The sequence below is a fragment of the Brachypodium distachyon genome, chromosome 3 (genome assembly GCF_000005505.3).
Source record: "Brachypodium distachyon strain Bd21 chromosome 3, Brachypodium_distachyon_v3.0, whole genome shotgun sequence".
NCBI classification, from domain to species: domain Eukaryota; kingdom Viridiplantae; phylum Streptophyta; class Magnoliopsida; order Poales; family Poaceae; genus Brachypodium; species Brachypodium distachyon.
The window spans coordinates 53,419,503-53,436,243 of NC_016133.3; the positions used below are offsets into that span (position 1 = coordinate 53,419,503).

The 16,741-nt window shown below is 46.2% G+C and overlaps 3 protein-coding genes across 3 annotated transcripts; 2 read left to right on the top strand and 1 right to left on the bottom strand.

Moving 5' to 3' along the window:
- The first annotated feature begins 3,507 nt into the window (after positions 1-3,507).
- LOC100823473 (chromatin modification-related protein MEAF6) lies at positions 3,508-6,969 on the top strand. The gene is made up of 6 exons (XM_003570147.4): positions 3,508-3,739; positions 5,178-5,278; positions 6,215-6,284; positions 6,375-6,402; positions 6,489-6,546; positions 6,663-6,969. Exons 1-6 carry the CDS (start codon positions 3,584-3,586, stop codon positions 6,757-6,759), a joined length of 510 nt encoding a protein of 169 aa, XP_003570195.1. The 5' UTR covers positions 3,508-3,583; the 3' UTR covers positions 6,760-6,969.
- A 502-nt stretch (positions 6,970-7,471) lies between these two features.
- Positions 7,472-11,865, top strand: LOC100823773 (ATPase family AAA domain-containing protein 3C). Its single transcript, XM_003570148.4, has 8 exons — positions 7,472-7,871; positions 7,951-8,046; positions 8,478-8,588; positions 8,665-8,974; positions 9,612-9,702; positions 9,809-10,118; positions 10,534-10,682; positions 11,029-11,865. The coding sequence occupies exons 1-8, from the start codon at positions 7,596-7,598 to the stop codon at positions 11,531-11,533; spliced, it is 1,848 nt and encodes a 615-aa protein (XP_003570196.1). The 5' UTR covers positions 7,472-7,595; the 3' UTR covers positions 11,534-11,865.
- A 554-nt stretch (positions 11,866-12,419) lies between these two features.
- Positions 12,420-15,662, bottom strand: LOC100838704 (zinc-finger homeodomain protein 7). The gene has a single exon (XM_003572812.4). It carries the CDS (start codon positions 14,971-14,973, stop codon positions 13,615-13,617), a length of 1,359 nt encoding a protein of 452 aa, XP_003572860.1. The 5' UTR covers positions 14,974-15,662; the 3' UTR covers positions 12,420-13,614.
- Positions 15,663-16,741: the final 1,079 nt, after the last annotated feature.

Genomic DNA, 16,741 nt, shown 5'->3' on the forward strand with positions numbered 1-16,741 from the left:
GGTGTTTTTGGGAGCAGCTTGGTTCCAAAAAATGATCGGGCCACCCCGACCCATATCACGTTGTATCGAATTGGCAGAAAGATCCGACGCCTGGTATAGATGGACACCAAAAGTTGAATAATATGCTTCCTAAATTAGGACGGAGGGAGTACTCCCTCCGGTCGGAATTACTCGTAATTAACTATTGTCCAATGTCCGAGGTTACAAAGTTTTTTTTCCCACACAAAGCAAGAGTTCCTCTTAAAATCGATGATTTGGGGTTAGTACATCGAAACATTGACTAACATTTTGTTTTGTCATTCATGATAATTACTTGTGTGGAGAAAAGAAGATAACTCCTTATTAAAGTCACTGCTAATAATGGAGAGGATCGACCTCATAGTGTTCCTGCACATCTCGACTAAGTACTTAGAAGGACAACACTATATGAGTTGTCTTATTGTTGGATGGTTGACATGGAGCGATAAAAGTATCAAAAACACAGTATTGGTGTATGCCCTCCGTTAAACCATGTCCCCTTTAGAGAAATGTTCCAACTAGGACACACCAATTTTACCTCTCTTTTAAAAAAAAGAAATATCTAGACTGCCTTACACGATGCTTCCCTCCCTTCTTCATCTATCCCTCAGCCTCATCTCTATTTCTCTTCTAAGCACTTGTTTATGCCGTTCCCTCGCTTCTTTCGGCGAGGCGGAGATGATACGACATTGTCCTTTCGTGGCCCTGTATGTCGAACCTCGTAGCACCCCTTAAATGACCTGGGATTTACTATACAACAATTGCCTCAAGGTATGATTCCCCATCATATCTCTTCCCTATAGAGAGGGGGGGGGCATCGTCCCACGACGATGCATTACGCGGATGTCAGTACTCGTTTGACATGATTTTTTGTGGTTCTCTTACAAACTTTTGATTATATTTGAAGATTAAAAGCTTTGGATCTAGAGGTTGAAATTTACGGTATGCTCATTTGGAAGCCAGTTTTTGGTTCAAACCTTTTTGAATGAGATTAATATTTTGTGTAAAAAAATGACATTAAATTTGTAAATTTTGATTGGGAGACTATGAAAGTTCAAGAAATTTAGTGGAAAGCCTCTTAAAAATAATGTTTTTTTTGCAAGATGTAGTTGGAAGACTCTTAGTTGAATGTATGTGAAATCTAGTTGGAAGATCTTAATTTTTTTTGTTGAATCCCATTTGAAATAATTAGAACTTTAGTTAGAGCTTGAATGGCTTAAGTGGGAGAACCCCTTGCTAAATTTTAATAAAGAAGACCGAGCCACCCAAATTGTGGACGCATAGGGTCGAATCTAGAATTCCAAGCTACACATAAGCAAGTTGGGAGTTCTAAGTTTATGGAAATTTGTGGGCGGAGTTTTGAAAATTTGTAGGCTATTTTTTTAACGGATCTCTGTCGGCAAATGGAAAGAGGAAAAATTGATGTCTTAGAATGGAAGAGACGTTGTCGGAATATAGCTATTTACATAAATGATCATAAATTAGTCGCATCTCTTCCTCTTCAATTCGTATAGATCTAATTATTTTAAGAACACGGATTATAATATAGACACACACCGTCACGAGTATGCACAAATTAACACAACAACTTTAGAATACGAAGCCACAAAACTTCAAAAATGATGAAGTTAGCAAAACGCCTCACTAGTACCACAATCTCTCCTTTAGCAAGGTCTGTCTGGCTCATGTGATGTAGGACAAGGACAGTGGCCCGATTCCGGCCCGTTCTAGTGTTTGTTGCCATCGCTAGGTAGTCCTAGGATCTATTTGTGATCCTTATTATCTTTAGGACTTTTTGTATTGCTGTTGATGATTATAATGGTGTTGTATTGCTGTTGATGATTATAATCGGTGATCCTTTCAAAAAAAGGTTTATTTACAAACAAATCTGAGAAATCTCGGGTGACGTAAAGCAAAGCTCTCAGAGATATCATTAAAAATGCCGACCCCTGCGTCGCCCTCCTCTGGCGACACCGGGGAACCCTAGCGGCCGCCTGCCCTAGTCCACCCGTACCTCCCTCCGCCACAAACGCCGCCGCCGAAGGCGTGCTGGCGAAGCCGGGCACGTCCAGTGAAGGTGGCGGCGGGGGGGTTTCCCTCGTTGTGCTTGGTGTAGCGGGGCGTGGCGGGCGCAATTTCTACAGGCGAGGAGGCGCGTGAGGGCGGCTGTCCTTCAGGCGTCGGTGGGCGGTGGTGCTGTGCCTCGAGGGGCCACGGGTCTGGAGGCGCGACGGAGCGATGTGGCCGGATCTGCAGTGGTGGTGGTGCGTGGAGGCGCGGGGCTGCAGCCGCCGGTGCATGGTGCGTGGATCTGCAGGTGTGGTGGCACACGGAGGCCGTCGATGTGGGGCGTCCGGCGTGTGATGTGCGGATCCGCAGGAGTTGCGTCGTGAGGAGGTCGTCGGCCCAGGGGCCTGTGCCGCGGGTCGCGGCCGGCCGGTGTTCAATGCCGATTTCGTCGTCGGTGGCAGCTGATCCGGGCTAGGGAGCGTCAGATCCAGTGCGTGGGGCGGTTGCGGTGCCCTAGCCGATGGTGGATGGGCCATGGGTACGCCGGCTTCATCGGCGCTCGCGGTGGTGTGGTGGCCTCTGGTCAGGCATTCGGCCCTCTGGCTCGTTGCGAGGTTGTTTGCTTCTGTCCAAGGTGTGTGCGCGGGGGCTGCAGGTGAAAACCCTGTACCGACTTGTCGGTTCCGACGGCGACGGCGTCCTCGGACATCGCTATCTTCTTGAAGGCGTCGTCGTGCAGCTTTGCCACACCCCACCCTTTGCAGACAAGTGTCTTCGAGCGAAAGCTCAAATTTGGTTTCCGAATTGGGTAACAGCGGCGTCCTTGGACGTTGTGTCCTCCTTAGATGTGTTGCCTTTGAGGCCCTCGTTTGGCGGCGGAGTATGCCTGCAGCGGTGGGCCTGGCTAGGGTCTTGGCCAGGGATGGCGGCTTCGTGCAGCACAGGCTTGCTAAGGGGCGAGTTGTTCCCGTCGAGGCAGCCTCTTCATTGCTCTGGTCGTCGAATAAGTCCAGTTCTGCCTACCTTCTTCTGGAGCATGGATTTGTTCTCTGTTCGGCGTCGTTGGAGCAGGAGTGGTTCGCTTTGACGCTTGTATCTCGTTTCTTTGGTTTCGCCTTGTGTTTGCTCCTAGACAGGATTTTTCGCACGGCATTCCTAGAATAAGTCGTGCAATGTATCGGGTTTTCGTGCGATTTTCTCTAATTAACCGAACGACTCTATTTCTTCTACTCCCTCCGTCCCGTATAAAGTGAATTACCGGAGGTACCCCTCCGACCGGTATTACTTGTCTCAAATTTACCCAAATACGGATATATCTATGTGCAAAAAACGTCTAAATATATCTAATATTTCGACGAGTAATTCCGGCCGGAGGGAATAGTATAATTTGGAAGGGTTCTTAAAAAAAAATCGCGGGTGACGTGGCAAATTTGCGAGTCGTCGGTGACCAGTTACCGTACAGACTGAAAGAAGCTCAAAGAAAGAAAAAACTGCAATCTGAAAACCGAGCGCCCCCAAAGGCCAAAACACAAGGTCGAACCCTAGAAACGCGACCATGGACTCAGGGGGCGGAGGAGGGGGAGCGCACAAGGCTGCGTCGGGCTCCGCGCCCTCGGCGGCGGTGCCGGCTCCAAACCCCACGGCAATGCTCTCAGCCCTGATGAGTAAGCGCGCAAAGCTCCAGGAGGAGGTCCGTTCCATCGAGCGGCAGGTTAGGTCTCCTGCAGTACCTGTCTCACTTTAGACGTCTCCTCTGTTTATATCTCTGATGTTTCTTCGGAATTGACATAGAGGATTTCTCGTTCCCGAAGATTTCATACCCCGCTCTATGAACATTGATAATATACACGGTGGCTTGAAACGGATGAGGGGTCGTAGAATTGAAGTCGCATATATGTGTGGTAACGCCAATTTATCCTATTTAGCACTAGGAACAATACAAATCTGAAGGATAGATTTCTGAACCAATACATGAAACACTAAATGTTATTGCATCAAGTGAATATTGAGCTCATTTTGGAAGAGGTGGTATTGTAGCAAACTGAAGTCGGGGATTGAATTAATTAGGGATGCAGGAGTGGAACTTTGCCGGTCTTGTTTTTATATGGCAAAAGATTATTGATTACTTTTTTATCGACCGAGTTGCAGTGTGCTTGACATGTGAAACACTTGATTGCTATAAGTAGGAAAATAATCTTATGCCACCCTGTCACTGGCTCCCAGCGCTGAACCCGACGGAGTGCCTTCAGATTGAAATCATAACTGCAGATCTGGTCATAAAAATAAATCTCAAAGTGAAACTGCGTGCTTGGTCGGTCCAGGTGGCGTGCGCTTGATAAGGTCCACGCAGTGACCCGGTCATATAGGATTAATTTCCCTATGAGTAGCACAAAAATAGTTGGTTAAATATTCTTGTCTTTTTCCTCATCGAGCCTCGATGCTTTAGTTAATAGCTCTCTGTCAGAAATAAATCATGTTGAGCTAGTATATCCTGTTATACGATAGCCATAAGAACATTTTATTATGTATTCTTGTACATTCTCTTGTAAGGCTCTGTTAAGGTCCCATGGTACCCAAAAAAGGGTCTGCATTTATATTCTGATGTTATCTTGGCATTTCATCCAACGTTATTAAATCATTGGAACGATTGATCAAGTATAAAAGAAAGGCTTTGTAATCCGAAAAGAGTGAAGTATATTGATCTTATTTCAAGTCTTCCAATACAGCTTAGAGAGCACATTGTATAGTGACACCAATGTACATTTTACCAAAGAAACCCGCAACGCTACATGCAGTACATTATCTGTTGTCTCACTAGACATCTAACAAACTCTCCCTTCCTGAGTGTATATGTTTTTTTTAACGAAACTCTATGTGGCTTGCTAAGCCAAGGAGCTTCAAGCCATCGGACACTCGAAATACTACATCCGTAATATTGTAGCATAGAAGTCCAAATTTCTTACTCCCTCCGATCCATATTAATTGTCTCAAATTTGCCCAGATATGGATGTATCTATGGTTAAAAAGCATCTAGATACATGTAATATTTCGACAATTAATATGGATCGGAGGGAGTACTATTCATGCATGTAGTAGAAATTATTTTGGGCAATCCATGCCTTACTTTAATAATATCTGTATTCTACCAGGTTTATGATATGGAGACCACATACCTACAAGAGTCTAATCAATTTGGAAGCGTGCTGAAAGGTTTTGAATCATTTTTGTCATCGTCAAAAAACACTGCTAAGTAAGAGAGCTAATATTCTATTATTCAGTTTCTGATTAAACTGATTAACTGATGGGTGTCTTCTCTGTATGGAGGACATCACTCATTTATTCGTTTCTTTTTTATGATTGCATTCCATCACCGTTTGTAATTTATGAGAACTCAGCTCCCAGATTCTTTAATGTCTCTGTATCCTTATTACCATGAGCTATATGGATGGGATGATGGGATCTGACCTGACCTTTCTTTGAACTAGATGATGCCCCACACGTTGTTGCGGAAATTTTTAGTTAACATACATGAGCCCACGTTGTTGAGAACATACATGAGTGAAAAGTAGCAACAGAAGAGTATCCAGTGAAAATGTATAATGTTTGTATGATAGATTATAGATTCTTCACTTAGTGGAAATAGCTTGATGAAAAGTAGCATGCATGCATGTGCAAAAAATATGAGTTTTCCACTAAATAGGTGTGAACAAATAAATGGTGTGATGATGTGGCATGTTTGCATGTTGAGAAAAATCAAGTAGTGGGTTTCTCCTACTTAGATATAGAAGATTGTATATCAATTAATTAATAATAATTGGGTCAATAATCACTACTGGTATACATCAGGAGATAAATAACTCTGTAAAGTTATGCTGGTGTGTTCTATTTGGTACTCCCTCCGTTCCTAAATACTTGTCGCTGTTTTAGTGCAAGTTGGAGTATGTACTTAGGTCAGTTTTTGTCACTGTTGCGTGGGTACCTTATCCAGCATTAGTTTGAGAGCTTTATATTTAGAAAAGCTGATTATATGTGACACTGTTGGATGTCGCTCCTCTGCAAGCAATATGTGACATAATCTATTAACCCTATGCTCTGTTCTTATCATTTAGTTTTGCTTCTTTTAAGCAATTCGGGTACTAGAAATCACATAAAGTACTCATGATGGCTTCTGCCTAACGTTTTTCAGCCTCAAGCGGTCCAGAAAATTTCAGGCTGATGAGAGGCTATTCTCTCTGTCGTCAGTTACCTCTCCAGCGGTATGACTATGAGCAATTGTAAACCCAATGCTGCTGAAAAGCACTTGCCTTCCTACCTGCTTAACGCTAGTTTTCTTTATACATTTCCAGGTCGAGGAACATCTGGCTGGACGAGATGGTAAGCTTTAATTGTTTTTCTTTTCAGTTGGGATCAGCAACAGTTCAGAAATTGAGTTCAACTTAATACTTGTCCCACCCTGGCAGATGGAAGAGAATATGGATCTGGTCGTTCAAAGGGCGCAAGCACTCCTGCTAATGGCCAGTAAGTTTTGAGTTATCCTTTGTGCCAATCTAGTACTGCCACAGTGAAGAAAAATCTCCTTGAGATTCTACGCAAAAGCTAGAGCACGTGAGGTGGTTAACAAATTTTTTTGGCAGAGGGAAACCAAAGAAGGGAGGGCGTCCTGGAGGGAGAGATGGCAAGAGAATACGGCCATCGAATGATCCAGACCTGGATGACGAAGATGACTACTAACCGTTGCATGTCGCAATGCTGTTTAGTTTGTGTGATTCTTCTTAGCTCTTATAGGGTCTAGTTTGTATGATTCTTCTTGCTATATTGCTTGTAGGATTGTTGTTTTGCAAATACAAGTACTATTTTTTCTTCCCGTTTTGCAACATAAGGTAGCAGCAGGTTAATAGATTGTGAAAGTTTATTGGGCACAATTCTGTTTGTTCTTAGGAATCAACTTGCTATGGTCCTCGGTAACTACATCCCTGTTGCTGTTGGTGGCGGTAGAAGAGTTAGGCGTTACCAGCTGGTCTGGATCAGGTTAGTAGGGGTTAAAACGTTAAAAATGAGGGAATTGCGGGCCAAAAGATTGCGAAACAGCTTCTCACGTAGTACGTATGAATTCGAATTAACTGTGGATTTATCAAGTAGTAGCTCGCTCTATGCATCATCTCAATAAACAAATACGATAATTTTCAAGTAGCTACTCCTTCCGTCTTCTCTAGAATAAAGTTTTGTGGCGTAAGCAACTAAGCATGGAACCGATCCAATCTTGCTCTGCCGTAAAAAATAAATAAATCCAATCTTGCTCTTGAAAATGAACAAGCCCAAGCATGGCCTGGAACAACACGAGCCCGATATAATGGCCAACAACAACTCAAGCCCGATAGGTGGTAAAGCCCAGTTAAGGTCCATCCACTATTAACTCTCGCTTGGAAAGCAAGAAAGAAGGTTACCGGAAGAACCCCGAACCCCACTTCCAAGGAGGGAGCTGCTCTCCTCCCCTTCCTCTCCTATTTCTCTCCAGTCGCCGCTTCGCCAAAACCCCAGGAAAACCTCGCGCCCCAGTGCTCCACACCATGCGCCGCCTACTCTCGCCGGCGAAGGCGGCCGCCACTGTAGCCGTCGTGGCTGCAGCGGCGGCGGCGGCGTCGCGTGGGGACGTCGTCTACGCGGACGGCGTCTTCCCCTTCCGCCGCCAGTCCGCCGCTCCTCCTCCTCCTCCTCCTGCCGCCTCCGCCCCGGAGCCCGCCCCGGCTGTCGCGTCGTCACGCTCCAACGGGTTCGACCCTGAAGAACTGGAGCGCGGGGCCCGCGCTCTGCGGGAGATCAATCGCTCCTCGTACGCCAAGCAGGCAAGGTGTTCGCGCTTTTGCCCTAACCGGACCTTCTGCGCCCTTCTGACGCCCTTGTTTTTGTTGGTTTTGGCTCCAGCTGTTCGAGCTAATGCGGAAGCAGGAGGAGGCTCGCCTGGCGGAGCTGGCGGCAGAGAAGGTCCAGTACGCTAACTACCAGAAACTCAAGGACATCGTGAGTTATTTGTGACTTCCCCCCTTTCTTTTGATGCAAGTGGACTGGAATTCCAATGCTAGACTACTGGAATCTACTTTACCTAAGTATTGTCGAACCTTTTCTTCCTGGAGTCATGGTTTTTCCGGAATGAAGAGCATTAGATTTTGTAAAAGCAGACCTGTTAGGCGATCTCACCTCAAACATTGTACTAGGATCTAAGCATTTCAGGTGTCTACATCATAATTCATAATAAATCACCTCCTTGATCTTTGTGAATTTCAAGGACTCGCCCTTTTGAACATCATGGCAAATAAACGGAAGACATGTTAATATTAAAAATTGGAACTTATGTGTTCTGCGAGAGTCGAGAGATCTTTCATCTATGTAATGATGTGTCGAGCTGTTTTGCTGCCTATACGCTCATGTTCTGATCCTTGTTTCATCTACAGGAGAGGAGACAGAAAATAGGCGAAGAATATAGAGACAATTTGAAACAACAATCACAAGTTGAAGCGCAAAGGTTACGCTATGAGGATGAATTAACTAGGAATAGAATGCAGGTATTAAAGCCCCCCCTCCCTCCTCTACTGTTGTCTGTGCTTTAGTTGTGATTTAACCAAGCACGTACTTTACCAGGCAGAGCGCGAAGTTCAAAGGCGACAGGATGCTGAACTTGTGAGGATGCAAGAGATTACTGCCATGAGAAGAGAGGAAGCTAGGCGTGCCACAGAACAGAAGATTTTAGAACAAACGCTACAAAGCTATAAAGACAATGCTGAAAACCAGCGGGAGACAGATAAAGTAAACGCTATTTCGGAAGCTAAAGCTCGCGCTCATGAAGCAGAGCTGACAGAAGATTACAACAGGAAAATGCTTTTGACACGCATGGATGGCGAAAAAGAAAAGTGGCTTGCTGCAATAAATACAACTTTCTCGCATATAGAAGGTTCATATGCTTTTGCTAATAACAATTATTATTAAGCTAGTCTGCTATCTGTTTAAATATTGACAGTTCCTCATTCAAAAGTTACATCACTTGCTTTGTCCAATCATGTCATTTTTCAAGTATTTGATTAATGTCCTTATGTTTGACTTTCCATCGAACTTAAATGAATAAAATTAGGCAGTATGCTCATATACTATATCATTCCATGTTTTGCTTCTTAATTTCACGACAAAACAGCTGGGTGGTGGTCTTTTCAGTTGAGACCCTTTGTCTGTATTGTACTCACTGTGCATAATCAGTAGGAATTTTATTACATGAAGTTGTGCAGTTCTCGAATCTTGTCCTGTATTTTTTTTTGCGAACTCAAATCTTGTCCTGTAGGATGCACTATGCATTGCATGCCAAAACTCATGCATCATACTTTGTGGAACTACATTGTATCTTTGTACCCACAATCTGCCGCATTGTTTCACAAATTGAAACTAGCACTTAGCCTTTCTTATTATCATCTGTGCATGTGCTTTAGATTTCAGGTAAGGACTAGTCTTTCTGTTTTTAATGGCCCCTATTGTTAAGGAAAACATGATAATTTGTAATTCGCAGTAATTTTGATACTAGTTCTGATTTGAAAGTGCAGGTGGGTGTAGAATGCTATTGACTGATAGGCGTAAACTAGTAATGTGTATTGGTGGAGTTACTGCACTGGCTGCCGGAGTTTATACTACTAGGTTTGTCTGGATATCATACTTAAACCACAAGATAGGAATCACATATTTTTCCTTGTCACAAACAAATGGTATAGGCATGTGATGGTTTTATTTGCTTTTCATTCAGGGAAGGAGCCAGGGTTACATGGGGTTACATTAATAGAATCTTGGGTCAGCCTTCACTGATTCGTGAATCATCAATGCGAAAGTTTCCTTTGTCTGGACTTAAGGCTCTTAAACCTAGCTCAGCATCTCTGTCGGGAGGGGCAGGCTTTGAGAATGTTGTTCTTCACCCTTCACTCAAACGGAGGATTGAACATCTTGCACGAGCAACTGCAAATACAAAATCTCATGATGCACCATTCCGCAATATGTTGTTCTATGGACATCCTGGAACTGGCAAAACTTTAGTAGCTAGGGAGATTGCTCGCAAATCTGTAAGTTTTTAATGCATTTAATTTATATTTTACCATCATTAGGGAGTCTTTTGCAATCAACTTTGTTTGTTTGTGGGATTATAGAGTGCTTATAAAACCAGACTGCCGTGTATAACTTGTTTCTAAATTTAACTAGTCTTTCAGAAATCTTTGCCAATCAACTCCAGCTATGTGGCAGATTTCTGTAGTGTGTAACTGTACTGTCAATCCCTTCATTTTCCTATCGAATGCTTTATTGTTGAAAAAGGAGCAATTACCTTGTCTGACACTAGGAGCTGTTGAGTTTTGACTGGTGTGATAGTGTTGTTTTCAGAGGAGACTGTTGGGAATTCAATTTCACATCCTACATATTTAAACAAATGAATAATTTTCCTTGTAAACACTAATATTCACACCATTGTATCCTTCATAACAGGGCCTTGATTATGCGATGATGACCGGAGGAGATGTTGCACCCTTAGGATCAGAAGCTGTTACCAAGATCCATGAAATCTTTGATTGGGCTAAGAAGTCCCGAAAAGGCATGCTCCTTTTCATTGATGAGGCTGATGCATTCTTATGCGAGTACGTTTTCAACTCAATCATTGTTTGAGTATTAAATAATTTTATAATTAGCTGTAACACAGAAGTTATGTAAATGAGCTGATGTTGAGTACATTTCCTCAGTCTCAAGCTTTTCTTGAAGTAATTTCCAGCCCAAAAGTGAATCCAAACTCTGCTACCACTTCTGTAGCTACTGGATTGAAACAAAGCTTATTTTGCGGCCCAGCTAGTTAGAACCAAAATAACACACTTTAATTTGAATTTTGTGAGAACCAAATGACACGCTTCAATTGGAATTTTATGCATGTAATAACATTGATAGATCAAGTTCCATCTACTATCTAATTTTTTCCTTTCAATTCACTAGGCGTAACAGTACCCATATGAGTGAAGCTCAGCGGAGTGCTCTCAATGCATTGCTGTTTCGAACCGGTGACCAATCAAGGGATATTGTACTTGTCCTAGCAACAAACCGACCTGGTGATCTTGATGCTGCAATCACTGACCGGATTGACGAAGTTATCGAGTTCCCCCTACCTGGGGAAGAGGAACGGTTTCAGCTGCTCAAGTTATACTTGAACAGATATATGATTAAGGAAGATGGCAAGCGTTCTCCTTGGAGTTTACTGCTGAACAAGCAGCCGCAGAAGATACATGTAAGGGACATAACTGATGATCTACTCAAGGATGCTGCACGAAAAATCAATGGCTTCTCCGGCAGAGAGATTGCTAAGCTGATGGCCAGTGTGCAGGCTGCTGTCTACGGCCGTCCTGACTGTATATTGGATCCCCAGTTGTTTAATGAGGTAGTTGAATACAAGGTTGCTGAGCATCACCAACGCATCAAGCTTTCTTCTGAGGCTACAGCTTGAGCAGGGTTGTAGATTTATTTGATAAGCCTACCCTCTTCATATGTTCTTTGATGAGATGTGGTACTGAGATCTAATCTCCTCCCACTTCAGTAGCAGCTGAGATTTTGGATTGCATAATGACAGAAAATCTAATAAGCCAGAGTTTGTTCCATCAATTTTGTTCGATGTGCTTGCTTGTAGCCAGTTGTCCATCAGACCTTCTAATATGTAGGCCGTGAGTAGCCCAGCCGCTTTGAGCATGTATTTTCGGTTGCTAATCTGTACTCTTGTTTAGCTACTGAAGATGAGAGAATATTCTTTTGGGCTAATGTTTCTCTGGAGGCTGTTTTTTATTGGACCGACTTGGCCTTAGCTGTAGCCTGTAGCAATCATTTACGCAGTTATCATCTTGTTTTCCTGGTCCTCTCCTACGAGCTGGCTTCTTACATCAGAATTCAGAAACCCAAAACATAATGTATTTCAAACTCACAACAAAGCGGGCTCGCACTTTTTTTCACTTTTTTTGATAGCTGGATGTATCCTTGTATTTTTACTGTATTTCTGAAAATCGAAAGAGGAGTACAAAACACAACAGTGCCACCAGAGTATGGTCCCCCTCGGTATCATTGATGTAGCTTCCGATCGCATAAATAAGCTCGGTCTCTTCTTCACATCTATAGGCACATACTATTGTTGTTCTCTTTTCGCACTACTATTGTTCTGAAATTCTCATTTGGAACCATCAAAGCTGAACTATAGCCAAGTACAGAGAGTGCCTGTAGATCTGGGTGTCGTATTCAAGTTTCATCAGGCTGTTGTCATGGCACCAGGCAAAATCTTGATAAGCTTTCCCGGTGCATCAAATTTCAGATCTCAAGTGCGTCGAATAGTTGTGCCAAAAGAGAGGGAAATCAACTCCTGATCAGTCCTTTTCCCTTCCAGAATACACTTGAAACACATGTCATTTAAGATACTCTCTATTCAGAAGGACTATGGAGATGGAAACAGAAGTATATATCACCATGTTGGTGACCATAAAAACAAACGATGAGATGAAGTGTCATTGCCAAACACATCTTTCTCCTTGCCACACCAAATGCAAAGTGAATGGCTCTATTGCAAGCCTTCAACTGCCGACATGTACATATCATCATTCACTCTACACTGCCATCCACCCAACATACACACTCAAAACACAGGTCTTCTTTCTCCTTGATCACCTTCTGACACAACAGTCCACTCTCACATGCGCTTGCCTTCTGGCCAAAGACCAACAACTTGACAGTTGACACCACCACAGAAATAAGGAAGCCACAAAAAAAAAGGAAAAAAAAACTTTGGCAGAAGGTAGAAGTAGCTCAAACAAAATTGCCCCCCAAAAAGCTGCAAAGAACACTTAAGAAAGGAGGTTATCAGCAGGCAGAGATGGTCCCCCACCCCATCAAGACAGAAACCTAGCACAGAAGCTTAGAAGCCAGGAACAAACCTTCCTGTAATGACCCCCTTAATTGTACTTTGCACACCAAATGACAAACCCCCATGCCTAAGTACATTCCCAACAACGGGACCCTCTTCCCAATGCCATGCAGCAATGCACAGCACAATGCCCCTGCCAAAGGGAATCCAACAAACCCAAAAGGCAAAGTCAAAAAGCAAGGAGTGCCCAAGCCAAGAAGAGTGCATTGGCAAGTCTGCTGCTACATTTCTTACAAGCACAGCCGTGCATGCACTAGCAGAGATAAAGCGACAGAGGGGGACATGGGGGTAGAGAGAGAGAGAAAGAGAGCTTATTAAGGAACCTGATTGTTGTAAGACCTAAGCAAGAAGCATTTGGCTCTCAGCATGTTAACCTAAGACTGTTATTTATCCAAAGAGAGCAATGAGCAAGAGGAATGGATGAATGCATGCCTCAGCTGGTCACCTGCCTCACATTACTACTCTACTCCCTAAGTAACCCGCCGGCGATGCATGAGTTAACACTTGACAACAAGGAGGTCACTGAAATTACACGGGAGAAGAAGAGAAGAGACTAAAAAAAACCAATGGCTAATGACTAGAATGCATCCTCTCGCAATGTGCTGCTGCTGCTGCTACTCGCCTGCTCACGCGTCATGCTGCTGGTGGTGCTGTGCTGGGTGGTGATGGTGGTGGTGAGGAGCAGGAGGAGGGTCATGGTGGAGTGGGGGCAGTGGCTGCGAGGGCGAGGGCGAGGTCTTGGCGAGGTGCTTGTTGTTGTGCATCCACACCTTGAGCACCCGGCGGGAGACGCCGACCTGGTCGCAGAAGGCGTCGACGGCGCCGCCGTCGGGCTTGTGGATGCGCCACCCGACGCGGTGCGCGAACTCCAGCATGCGGTCCTTCTGCTCCGGCGTGAACTTGGTCCGGAACCGCTTCTTCCCCGGCGCCGCCGGCGCCGAGGCCGACCCCGCCATGGCCGCCGCCTGCGCGTGGGGCGGATGCTGCTGCTGCGGCGGCGGTCGCGGCAGCTCCTCGCTCGAGGACTCGGCCACGGCCAGCGCGGCGGGGGCGGACATCGGGGACGACCCCGGGACGACGACGGGCGGGCGCTTCTGCTGCTGCATGTGCGGCGGGGCCAGGAGCAGCGGGATGAGCCGGGAGTTGGGGTTGGCGCCGGCGCCGGCGCCGGCGCGGGGGGTAGCCGAGGGGGACACCACGGCAGAGGCGGGGGAGGGCGACGGCGAGGCCGCCGCCACCACCGGCTCGCGGCGGTGGAAGCTGCGGTGGCACCCGCACGCGGCGCAGGCCAGCGCCGCTGCCGCGGCGGACCCTTCGCCGGGGGCCGATGACGGCATGAACTCGCCGCAGCCGTCGAGCACGTGCGCGCCCAGCCGCGCCGCGTGGTTCCGCAGGCACTCCCTGTACCTCCACGGCAACGGCTCCCCCGCCGCGGCTGCGCTGCCGCCGGTCACGAGGGCGAGCGCGGCAGGCGCTGCCGGGGGCGGCATGGGGCCGCCACTTCCACCGCCCAGAACGCCATTTCTGGCCGGTTCTTGCTGCCGCTGCCGTTGCTGCTCCCCAGTTGACTCCACCGTTCTCTCCCTCTCCCTCTCTCCCCTTCTCCGATGAGGCTGCTGCTGCTGCTGATGGTGGTGGTGGTCATGAGGCGAGAGGAAGCCGGGCGGCGAGGAGATGAGGGAGGAGTTGGGAGGCAGGAGGGGCCTGGAGAAAGCCGCGGACTCCAGCAACGAGGATGGAGAGGAAGCAGCAGCAGACGAGACAAGCACATGGCCATGGGCGTGCTGGTGCGGCGGCGGCGCGCCGCCCGTGGCCGCCGGTGCTGCCGCTGCGTAGTGATGCTGATGGTGATGATGATGGCGGCCTTTCATCTCCTCCTCCTCATCTTCTTCTTCCTCCTCCTCTTCATCATCATCCTCCTCCATCTCGTCCTCCTCCTCCATATCGTCGTCCTCCTCCACATGCGACGATCTCTTGTACTCCATGGCTAGCTAGGTCTGGATCGAGCGAGCTTATGCGTGGTTTTACTGGAGCTATTTATGAGGATGATGATCCCTTCCTTGTTATTTTCCTTGGAGGAGGAAGAAAGGGTGGGGAGAGGGCTGTGGTGGGGCTGTGTAACTTGGAGTATCTTATAGTTCTAGCTAGGTTTGTGGTAGGAGGAGGAGGGTGTTGGCCTCAAGGGGGAAAGAGGCAAGGAGGGGAGCTCGCTCTCGCTCTCTTGGCTCTCTTTAGCTTAGCTTAAGCTAACAAACAAAGGAAGCATACATGCATACATGGGTGGTACAGTAGTTGGTTAGTGATGTCTAATGACAAATATCAATGGCAAAGTAACAATACGGCATCCATAAAGTGGGGAATGTTTCCTTGAGAGAGAGCTAAGCTACCCATCCAGCCATCTTATCTATCCATCCATCCATGTATGCATCTCAAAAGAAAACAAGGCCAAGCAGTATGAAAGAGAGTGGAGGGAGCAAGGGCGAAGTGGGGGTGACAGGAGAGAGAAAGCAGCTGCTAGGAGGAGGGAGGATGGGTGGAGGGGTTTGAAGGAGTCTACTCCATAGTGGGGAAGGAGGATGATTTGAGCTATAGATAGAGAGAGAAAGCGAGAGTTGTGTGTGATAGAGAGGTGTGGATGGAAGAAAGAAGCCCATGCCATGCCCACCGACAGGGCCATGTTTCACCCCCTCACACGACTGCACGATGGCCTACGCACCATCACCCCCTCCAATTTCTCTCCTGCTGCCCAGCAGCAGCTAAGCTCTTTAGCTCGGTTTCCTTAACTGCGCCCGCCCGGGACTCCACAATTCTCCAGCGGTGGTGATCCGGTGACCTACCGCGGCGCTGCAATAAGTGCGCATTGCTTGCCGGGGCTGGCGTATTGTGTTTTTGCTCGGCCACCACCATTGACTCCAAGTACACCCATGTCTCCTCGATCCTTAATTAAGCCCCTTGCAATTCTGCTGCCTCTCCTGCCTGCCGCGTGAAAGACTGAAAGGGCGTGGTAAAAAAAAAACCAGTAGTAAGGATTTTGTACCGCACGACACGATTCGGAGCGCGGCGCGGGCACGGTGCTTGCTGGGTATGTAGTGTAATTGGAGCACAGTTGATGCGGGTACATGTATGTTCAGCTTCAATGTCCAGTACTACGTTTTATCCGGTGTAAAACGGTAGTACGTACTACAGCGTGTAAGTGAAATTTCCTAAACGATGCCTGATTCTTGTTGCTTACAGCTTACTTGCTACCCCTTTTGGTGTACGTGCGCGAAAACGTACAGTGCGTAAGTGAAATGTTGAAAAAGCGCATGAATATTTGTCGACCACGAGAACCCCCTTTGATGCGCGCACAGAGAAAAAAAAAACATCCGAAACAACAGCTAAACAACAAAGTGCTCTATTGGGTTTCTTGTTGTTGGTAAACACATCTTAATAAGACCGGATCACAGAAAACAAGTTAACAGGAGTGTCAAAAAATACCGCTCTTTCACCAAATAAAAAGATGGAAGGCATGGGATTTGGTATAGTTGGCCAAGAGAATACCGCACAAGTCACATCAAAGAGGACTTCCGCATCAAAGACATAATTGTGAACATCTTTGTAGTGCCAAGTAAGACACATTTCTTGTTTTAGACAAAGACAAACATGTTCCTTATTTTTCAGACCAAGTCAGCCAAGTGCCCAAGCTCCTTGGAATAACAATCATACCCGTCGGACGTGTAAAGAAAAGAATACATAGCGGAGAAAAACGTGTTG

Excerpts from the sequence above, each read along its gene's own strand:
- LOC100823473 (XM_003570147.4), top strand. The coding sequence starts at position 3,584 with ATGGACTCAGGGGGCGGAGGAGGGGGAGCGCACAAGGCTGCGTCGGGC. Across the intron at positions 3,740-5,177 it reads TCCGTTCCATCGAGCGGCAG|GTTTATGATATGGAGACCAC; the intron begins GTTAGGTCTCCT and ends GTATTCTACCAG. Across the intron at positions 6,403-6,488 it reads ACATCTGGCTGGACGAGATG|ATGGAAGAGAATATGGATCT; the intron begins GTAAGCTTTAAT and ends CCACCCTGGCAG.
- LOC100838704 (XM_003572812.4), bottom strand. The coding sequence starts at position 14,973 with ATGGAGTACAAGAGATCGTCGCATGTGGAGGAGGACGACGATATGGAG.
- LOC100823773 (XM_003570148.4), top strand. The coding sequence starts at position 7,596 with ATGCGCCGCCTACTCTCGCCGGCGAAGGCGGCCGCCACTGTAGCCGTC. Across the intron at positions 8,975-9,611 it reads AACTTTCTCGCATATAGAAG|GTGGGTGTAGAATGCTATTG; the intron begins GTTCATATGCTT and ends TTGAAAGTGCAG. Across the intron at positions 10,119-10,533 it reads GGGAGATTGCTCGCAAATCT|GGCCTTGATTATGCGATGAT; the intron begins GTAAGTTTTTAA and ends CCTTCATAACAG.